The sequence below is a fragment of the Stegastes partitus genome, unplaced genomic scaffold (assembly GCF_000690725.1).
Source record: "Stegastes partitus isolate 25-593 unplaced genomic scaffold, Stegastes_partitus-1.0.2 Scaffold691, whole genome shotgun sequence".
Classification (NCBI taxonomy): domain Eukaryota; kingdom Metazoa; phylum Chordata; class Actinopteri; family Pomacentridae; genus Stegastes; species Stegastes partitus.
In genome coordinates this window covers 173222-182853 of record NW_007578422.1, presented here as the reverse complement: position 1 = coordinate 182853, position 9632 = coordinate 173222, and the positions used below count along the sequence as shown (strand labels likewise).

The window sequence follows — 9632 nt, the reverse complement described above, 5'->3', positions numbered from 1 at the left end:
GACTCGTTCATGCAGTCGGCCTCAAGTGGACGTTTGTGGAACTGCGGTTTTTGGCTTCATTTTCCAGCAGCTTGTTCCTGAGACAAACATTCTTTTCATGCTGTGTGAAATAGAAAGTAGACCTGAGCGGGGAATTCTGCCGTCTAATTTTCTGCACCACTTCTGAGAATCAGGAAGCGTATTAATCACACAGCTCCATGTTCCTGGAAGCTCAAACTATCACTTTCTCTTAAGCCTGATCTGCAGGTTTCCAGCCGTCGGAGGCGCTGAGCCGTGTGTGAACGCGCTCACGTATGCAGCCCGGTCACATGGTGTTGAACAGTGAATGTTATCGGAGCTCATTATCGGGGCAAGCCGTGAAGGTTAATTCCTGGATAATTTATGTAAGATTGGTGGAGAGGTCAGCTGTGATAACCCGGACAGAAGCACCTTGCAGCGCAAATCACTCCCTTCCACAGACTCGGCAGCCGCCAGAGATTCTTCCAGGAGGGAGAGTACCAGGCAGAAAGGACGAGAGGGAACAGAAAAGAAGAATGTGTAATTTGGCGCCAGGTGATAAAAGACTGTGGCAGTCGGCCATTAGGCTTTTGGCAATGGAAGGCCTCGGTTACATTATACAGTTAAACAATGTGACTTTCATCCTCGCACACACTCACACACACTGTTCTGTACATAGAGGGAAATCATTCATTACCCGGCTGGAAGAGACACAAAGACACACAAAGCTAACACAACGAGACAAAAAAACGACCACAAAGACACACAAAGCTAACACAAGGAGACAAAAAACAACCAAGAAAGGCATAAAACGACCACAAAGAGACACAAAGACACACAAAGCTAACACAAAGAGACACAAAACAACCACAAAAACACACAAAACGACCACAAAGAGACGAAAAGCAACCACAACAAAACACAAGTCAACCACAAAGCCACACAAACAATAAAAGAAACACAAAACAATCACAAAAAGACACAAATTAATCACAAAGAGACGCAAAACAACCACAAAGAGACACAGAGTGATCACAATGTCACAAAACGACCACACAGAAACAAAAACAATCACAAAAAGACATAAATAAAACAAAAAAGTAACAAATTAACCGCAAAGAGACTCACAACGACCACAGAGAGGCAAAAAAACAAAGTAACAAAAAATAATCACGAAGAGACATAAATGAAACACAAAGTAACAAAAGAGACACAAAATGATCAGAAAAAGACACAAATTAACCAGAAAGAAACAAAAAACAACAACAATAAGAGACAAAACAACAAAATGACCTCAAAGAGACACAAATCAATCTGTCGGAAGTTTTTAGTTACAAAAACATTTGTTGAAGTTTTCAGAGAAAATTTCTTTTTTCATTTCCTAAAAATGTTTCGGGATAAAGTTTCTTTTCCATAAAGACCGTCTAAAGATGTTTGTATGGAATGTTCCTTAAACGTTGCACTGAGAACGTCACTTCTTTGTCATCATTTTGAGAATGTTTCCTCAACAGCGTCCCCAGAACTTCCTCAACACCAACGCTGACATTTGCCATGACAGGAACACTTTTTAAAAAACCGTCTAGTTTGAGGACCGTCTTCCTGTTTTACATCGAATCATCTGAAATGATCAATATGATAAAACATTCTTCAAACATTAGATTTAAGCTCTTTTTTTAAACATGATTAGGACTCGTAGCTGATGTCAGGCAGCTTTACGGTGCAGGAACTTTTCTGCTTCCATTGTGGCGTCGGATCAACTTCGAATGCAACCGAACAAACAAGTGGGTGGACGTGACTCCGGTTCTGTGGAGGAAGTAGAACAATAGAGGTTTGTTTTGAGTTTAACCAATCAGCTGCAGAATGGTCTGACTGTACCTCGTTATCGGATGCAACGTTTCAGACACGTGTTTGGTTTGTTCTCTAATTTCTAGTTGCGTTTAAACTGGTGTTGAAGGTGGCAGGGTTCAGTTTAAAGGCCGCCACAGCGAGCAGCGAGTGTGGAAAACCACTCGTGCAGTCGCATTAAAATCAGACCGGCGGCGGAAAAAAAGGCCAAATTAAAGCGACTCCGGCCTGGTTCCTGCTCACGCTGACAGGAGTCGCCACCGTTCCCAGCAGGGAGGCTGTTTACTGTCCCGAAGGATTCATTAAGAGCCGGTGTGAAGTCAGCACTGATGCCCCGTCGCCTCGCCCACTCCAGTGCACTCGCACCGACGGCCTGAGTCAGCAGAAACAGGAGCTCGGTGACACCGCTAATGAACCCAAGTGTTATTCTTCAATTTGCCCGGGCCGAGGAACTCCTCTCGCTCCGGTTACGCGCCGGCCGAGGCCTTCCCTTTTCCCTAAAAGCTGTCTTTCTCCTTATCTATCACTCACTCTGCGGCTCTGCTTTCCTGCTGCATCATGCCTGGACTCTCTGAAGTCTCATTGTCTCGCTGGGTTTCGATAAGCTATGAGCCGCAGCAGGCCGGCGTAGAGAGGAAGCACATAGCTGCCACCTTATGTCATTACACACTTATCAGCTCTTTCCATTTCCCGACTGTCCATCAATCTGTCAGTGTCTGCTGGAGGTAGACACAACACCGGCGCTGCAGTGAGCCGCTGCTCCAGGAGAGGGCGTCGCTACTGTGTGCAGATGGAGCTGCACACATGGAAGTGTGAAGGAAGACTAGCAAGACGGGGAACGTTTGAGTGGAAATAAAGCCGTCTGGAGATGAGAAACATGGCTTATTTGACACTCAAACCTTTAAAGTTCTTTGGATTTTCCGTTTTTCTTAATGTTTTTAATATTTCAGAAGTAAATTAAATCAAGTTGAAGCCTTTGAACTCACTCAGGTGTCCACGTTGGAGGCTGAATCTAAAACTCTTCGCAGTGTCTTTAATTCATTTATGTTTCTCTACATAGCTTTGATTTAAAAGCAGTCGCTGCTTTAGGGTCACTTTTACTTATTCAGCTCATTTAAAGCAGACTTTGAGCCAAAGTTCTGTATAAATGAGTAACAACCAAGTCTAAAAACACAGTTCAAATAATATTTTATATATATTATAAATATTATATATGATATAGATTTACTAATTTATCTGTAATATCGTTTAATTGACTGACTTGATATTAAGGTTTAGATGTTATAATATTAGCAGACAGGTGTACCTGACTGACCTCAAGATTAATGTAAAAAGGTGTTTTATCAGAAAATAAAATCGACTTAATTAAATAAGATTCTGATTTCGATGAACCTGCGAGTTACAAATGTTGCGTCAACTTAATATTTTGTGTGATTTCAACTCAAGTTTCTGCATCAGCTCATTTTTATAAATATCAAGTTGAGGTAACTTAATAAATTTGTCTTTACAGTAAATTCTTTATCTCAAGTTCAGGATTCTAATATATTTATATTTATACACTGTAAAATAAAAAAATAAAATAAAATGATGAAAATCTGGAAGCAAGTGTGATGGAGAAAAAAATTCTTTCAACTTGTAAATTAATATTTTTTTTCCAACAAATAAGGGATTAAAAAAAAAACATTTACTATTATATGTTATTTACCACCTTAATATACATATTTTTTCTTTACAATATGAGCTAATATCTATAATTCTTTTTTATTTTCACAAAAATTTATTGAAATAATAAAAATGTGTCATTTTGCAGCTAAATCTTGTAAAAGAAATTAATTACTTTTTGTTATTTTCTGTAATTTAACAAAACAGGGAACGGTGTGCTAATTAGCATTTCTACGAATGATTTACCAACTTGTAATATACAGATTTTTTTCTTTCAAATAACAGCAAATATCTGTAAAATAATACTTTGTTCTGGTTTAAACACAACGACGAGGTGTGATTTCACATTTAAACACAGATGATGTTTATAAGAACAGATTAATGTGTAAATTAACACTTTCTTCTATGATTTTACCGGATATTTTCTGTAGTTTAACAAAAACAGAGAAAATCTGTCAGACAACAGTCAGTTCTCTGCAAAGTGACAGTTAACATAGTTCATGTTTTACAGTGTATTTCAGGTGAAGGTGCAGATTTCTCCTCCATCACTGATGTTCTCACAGCCTGAACCAGAGGAGGCTGCCTGTCTGCTGGCTTTCTGCTCACCAACATCTTTTTTATCATCAGCATCGAGACGATCGCGGCGGTTTTAAGGAGAATCCATCCGGAACCGTCCAGGTGGCTCCGGACAGAACACCCTTTCTGCGACCAGCCGACGGGCAGGAAGTCACGACGCGCAGACTCACCCCCCCACCCCCACTTCTCCGCTACGGAGTGCGTGCGTGCAGCGGCGCAGCGAGATGCGGTGAGCAGAACTCCTGACTGGCTGCGCGGATCCCACGCGGAGACGCGGCTACGTGTCCGGACACACACTCTCTGGCAAGTTTCCTCCTTTCATGGAGATCGGAAACTGTTCGCGCCGGTAACGGCAGCTGGACGCGGGGAAGCTCTGCGCACATCTAACCGTGAAAACATGCACAAGTGGAAGCAGAAATGACGCATCTGAAGCGCACATTTGTGCGTAATTTCTTCCAAACCGAGTGGCCAAAAGCAGGGCATCTTTTCCCATCTGTACTTGACATGATTTAAAAAACACTCTGATGGATTTTATTGTTTTATTATTTCAGGGTGATTCTTCTTCTCGTTTTTTTTTAAATTTTCTCACATGAGTAAATATTAATAGCTGCGTTTTTAATAGCTCGCAGTTGCGGTCACATGAGTGTAATAGGTGAAACTCTCTGTGAGCAACTTCAGAGGATCGCAGTGCCGTTTGTCAGCCCATAGAGGACACACCTACCCCGCTCTAATCATCCACCAATCATCCACGTCTCCGAACCGCTCAGAGCCACAGTCACGGAGGGACCGAGCCAGGAGAAGGACGCGTCCTGACAGAGCGCTGACCTGCTTTAGTGCGCAGCGACACGGGAGTCAAGAACAGAAAAGAAAACCCGGACAAAGTTGTTGTTGTTTTGTTTTTGTTTTTTGTTTTTTTGGTTGCGCGCTGCGATTATCTTTCTTTCCACCGAGCGTCACCGCGGTTCGAGTTGCACGTCGAGGAGTAGTTCTCAGATGGACAGACACTTGGAGAGCTCCGCGGGCATGGGATTATTTTTGTAATGTGGATTTGTATCCCGTCGCAGGAGAATCGAGATCTGCTGCGGAACGATGTGAGAGCGTCTTGGATTCTCGTGTTTCTGGATATCTTGAAGATCATTGGCAACAGTTGAGAGAGAAACAGAAGTTTTAACGCGCAGAGGATTTTACGCTCCAGCCTTTCGGGACCAGCATGGATTTGCCTTTACGACCTCCGGCCCCTTACTTACAGAAGTTGTAGCCACTTGTGTTGGGTTTTTTTTTTCTTTGTGTGTGTGTGTTTTGTTTTTTTTTCCTTCTTGTGAAACTTCATATTTGAGAGCAAACCGCCACATTTGGCCTCCTGTCTTTTACACCGTCGCCTGCCTTCGGATTGGATTTCCAACACCATGAACTTTATTGACAGTTTGACACTATTATTTTTGACGCTGTCAGCTGTCAAGGTGAGTGAGCTGGATTCTTAAGAAAAACACACACATAGAAATATCAGCCGACCTCTGTGCTGTTAGTTGCTGGTCATTAATGTGTAGCTTGTCCTTGTCTGCGCTCTAGGTCACCGCTCGTGTTTAAACTGGCTCAAATGTTTGGGGAGCTTTAAACGGCCATTACGCAAAGCTGACACCGACCAAACCGAACCCGCACACCGGCTCCTGCCGCCCTTTTCCACCTCTGAAGTGCCGATTTTAAATAATAATAATAATAATAATGTTGTGGTGAAGTTTGCCCCTGGCTGATCGGGCCCTGCTCTAAAAAACCACCTTGGAGATATTATTACGCTTTAAAGGCGCAGTTCTGAATTAGGACATGTGAGCAGGTTTCCCAGCCGGCACCGACACTTCTTCTTCTTCTTCTTCTCCTCCTGCTGCTGCTGCTGGATTCAGGAGTTTCTCCAGCACCGGTTCTCAGATTAATCACTCTGAAGGGGGCAGATTTTAACGGCCGGACTGTAAATCGCTTTTCTATATAATCATTAATCAGGCGCTGTGAGCAAAGGTGGAAAAAAAAAAAAAAAAAACAGCCAGGAGGAGGCTGCGTGTTTCCCTGCAACGTGATTGGACCGGGCTCGGTTTGTTTCCAGCCACTTTTCAGCATCTTAACCCCCCAAAGTAGCGCAGCTCGCAGCTCCACACTGTTTATTTGGGGAAGCGGCTGGTTTTCGGTGACGCCTCCAGCCGCCGGAGATGCTGCCCCGGGCGGCTCGTTATCACCGCCGGGGCCGCTCACGCCACATTATCCGGTGTTGTGGAGGGTCTGCAGGGTCTCTCTCTCTCTCTCTCTTGCTCTCTCTCTCTCTCTCAGCCCACAAGGTTGGACCCTCTCACGCCACCAGAAGTGGGAGGAGCCTGCGCAACCTCCTTCTACTTTTCATTAAGGAATCTTCCTCATTCAGCGCATGCACCGGCAGCAACAGGCGCAAGATCTCATGCAATATTGGCGAGATATTGCGCGAGTTGTGCGTGTGTGGAAATGGAGAGAGCGGGAGGAGGAGGAGGAGGGGGAGGAGGGGGGAGTTGGTGCGTAACGAACGGATGGAAAGTTGCCAAAAAAATCTCTTTGTGGGCCGACTGGTGCGGTGACAGCAGCCCCCCGAGAGGAGGCTGAATTCTTACCGGTTTTAATGGCAGCGCGTATTAATCCGTGTTGCCGGGAGGCCGCGCGCCGGCTGCAAATTACTTCATAAAGTTCGTTTTTGTTGCCACGTAGCTGATAGTGAGCGCAGCTCGTTTGACGCACAAAATAAATCTCCACAAATATATTAAAAACCCACATTATTTCTGCTGCAGACTTGTGAACATTTGCCCTCTTTTCTGCGCCAAACCGAGATAAGATAGCGGCGTGCGCGCGCTGGCAGCCGTCAACAGAAATGTCAAAAAGCAAATATATCGTTTTTGCACAACTGTGGATAAGTAAAGGGCAGGAGCAGGGGTTCTACTTTTTATTTTTCTTGCACAATCTGCTGTGACTAACATGGAGTCTTTTCTCTCTCTTCTTGTTCCTTGTGCCTGCAGAGCGCCCACATACCGAAGGAAACAGAACGAGGTCCACATGACGGTAGGTGTCCCGCCGGGCACCGTGGGAATACAGTGCACCGGGCTCCCTGGCTGGCCCGCGGCCAAACGCTCTGAGTTTCACCTTGACATTAGAGGGGAATTAGCGCCTCCTAGCGGACGCATGTGCGGCCTTTAAGTCTCATCCATCCTCGGCAGCATTCCTTCTTATTTGAGGTTAAGCTGCTGGAAACGTTATGGACTCTTTTATAGAAAGGAATGTCACCCTCTTGGCCCACAATTTTGCACAATCGCAGCGTTGCCAAATCTAATTTGGACAATCAGAAGCTGAACTTGCTGAAACCGTTCGGGGGGCCGTTGTGTTTGGTTTGGCCTCCCAGAGGAGCGTCGGTCTGGGTCGGTTCTGGGCCCAGACCGGCTCGGACTGATGTCCTGGAGGTGTCTGAGCTAATATCTTTCTCAAGAGCAGGACTCCTGCAAAGCCCGAGAGGGGCCCAGTAGACTGAAGGTGAAACAGCAGAGAGCAGCTTTACTCTAAAAAGACATTAAAGTTATCAGCAAAATGACAAAAACAGGCTTTAAACTAACACCTCCGATGGAAAAGAACAGAATAAATAGAGTTTTATGTAAAGTTAAACCATTTATTTTGTTTTTTAACAACTTGTCAAACATACAGTTTACATGAAAACTTGTAAAAGTCGTATTTCATTTAGCACATTAGAAGAAGAATGAAGTAGATTCTTACAATTTCCAACAATATTAATATTTTATACACAGAATTCTAAAATAAAACCATTCAGGATCTGTCAAATACAGCAGATTTTCATGTAAACTGACACTGAATGAGTCGTTTTACTTCAGTATTTGTACATTTTTTTTAATTTTTTTAAACATAAAATTCAAAATTCATTCAAGATCCTTCAAATAAACCAGATTTTTATTTAAAATTACATGAAAAACTCATATTACACTTCAAATTATGCAAAATCAACAGTGTGCTTGCTGTTTGAAGCTGAACTATTGCTCTTAAAACAGTGTTTTGACATTTTTTACATTAAAAAATCTAGAATTATACCAAATTTATTCAAGATCCGTCAAATAGACAACATTCTGATGTAAACTTATGTGTAAAAACTCATGTTGCGCTTAATAAGATCTAATAATACCAGCAGATTCTTGCAGTTTGAAACTGAATTATTACAATTTTTCACAAGCTTTACACAAATTATATAACAAACCCAAACTAACAGCGACATTAAGGCGGATTGTTTGAATTCTGGCATCATTCTGCTGCATTTAAAGGCGATTTCATTGTTTTACGACATAAATATCCTTCATTGAAGAAAAAAAAGGCCAAAAAAAATACACATTATGGAAACTTAAGATGATAAATTGCAGGTTTTAGTTACTTTCTCCTTATTTTACTGTAGTTTGGGGTCAATATTCCTTCTTTTTTACATTATTTTTACAGTGTAGAGTTACAGGACTTGCGGTTGGATGCATGCAGCAGATGGTGTTAAGATTTGTTCATTTAAAAGGGAAATGACTTAAAAAGTAGGTCAGTGTGTATTTGCATGTATAAGATCCAGATTGACATGCATGAACGTGTGGTGGTTGTTCCTCTAATCGGGCCGCCGCCGCCTCGTGGCTGCTGCTCTGTGTGACGTTGCTGCTGCTGCGTGTCTTCCAGTGATCCCTCTGATGGAGGTCTACAACAAGAGCTTGTGTCAGCCTCGCGAGCTGCTGGTGGAGATCCTGCAGGAGTATCCGGAGGAGGTGGAGCACATCTTCATCCCGTCCTGCGTGGTGCTGACGCGCTGCGCCGGCTGCTGCAACGACGAGATGCTGCAGTGCATGCCGACGTCCAGCTACAACATAACCATGGAGGTCAGCTGCTCCCTTTGTCTCAGACGCTTCATTTTGGCCCAAATGTCACCCTGCAGAGGCTCAGGGCCTTTTCCACAAACTTGGCATGAGAAGCCTTCTGGCGAGTCCAAGCGGCTCCCAGACTGCTGAGGGGTGACCTTTGGGCGAAAAGGAACCCAACTGCTGCTTTCACAAGAGAAAACCTCGACTTCATCCTCACCTCTACACAGTAAAACCACAGACTGACAGCAGCAACATGCTGGAAAAGAAGCATCTCTGCTGCTAATTAGAGCAAATATTTTCAACTAAGGAGCAAAAATCTTGATAATAATCTTTGTTGATGGAGCAGCTTCAAACCCCCAGACTGTAAAGTTCTTCACAAAACACAATATGGTGAATAAACACCAAGACAATCTTGGAAACGGTGCATTAGATAAGATAGAACTTTATGAATCCTGAAGGAAACTCCAAAATTGCCAAGAAAAAAAGTTGCATATTCATCTAAAAGCTCTGATTATCCCTGATATAATCTAATATTAACTGTAGATTCTTCAAATTTGGAAACTGAATTATGAGTTTTACATCATTTTGGACATTTTTTTATAATATTTTCTACACAAACTTATAAAGCTTCCTTTTATCGAACCTCATTTCATTTCT

At 43.0% G+C, this 9632-nt stretch overlaps 1 protein-coding gene across 2 annotated transcripts in view; it reads left to right on the top strand.

Moving 5' to 3' along the window:
- The first annotated feature begins 4825 nt into the window (after positions 1 to 4825).
- Positions 4826 to 9632, top strand: part of vegfab (vascular endothelial growth factor Ab) — a 21639-nt gene continuing 16832 nt past the window's right edge. Inside the window, exons 1-3 of one of the 2 annotated variants that reach the window (XM_008290688.1) lie at positions 4826 to 5540; positions 7107 to 7149; positions 8797 to 8993. In XM_008290688.1, coding sequence (XP_008288910.1) covers positions 5487 to 5540; positions 7107 to 7149; positions 8797 to 8993 — 294 coding nt within the window. In that variant the 5' untranslated portion in view covers positions 4826 to 5486. The remainder of the gene's footprint in view (positions 5541 to 7106; positions 7150 to 8796; positions 8994 to 9632) is intronic. The other variant, XM_008290689.1, reaches the window with a different exon arrangement.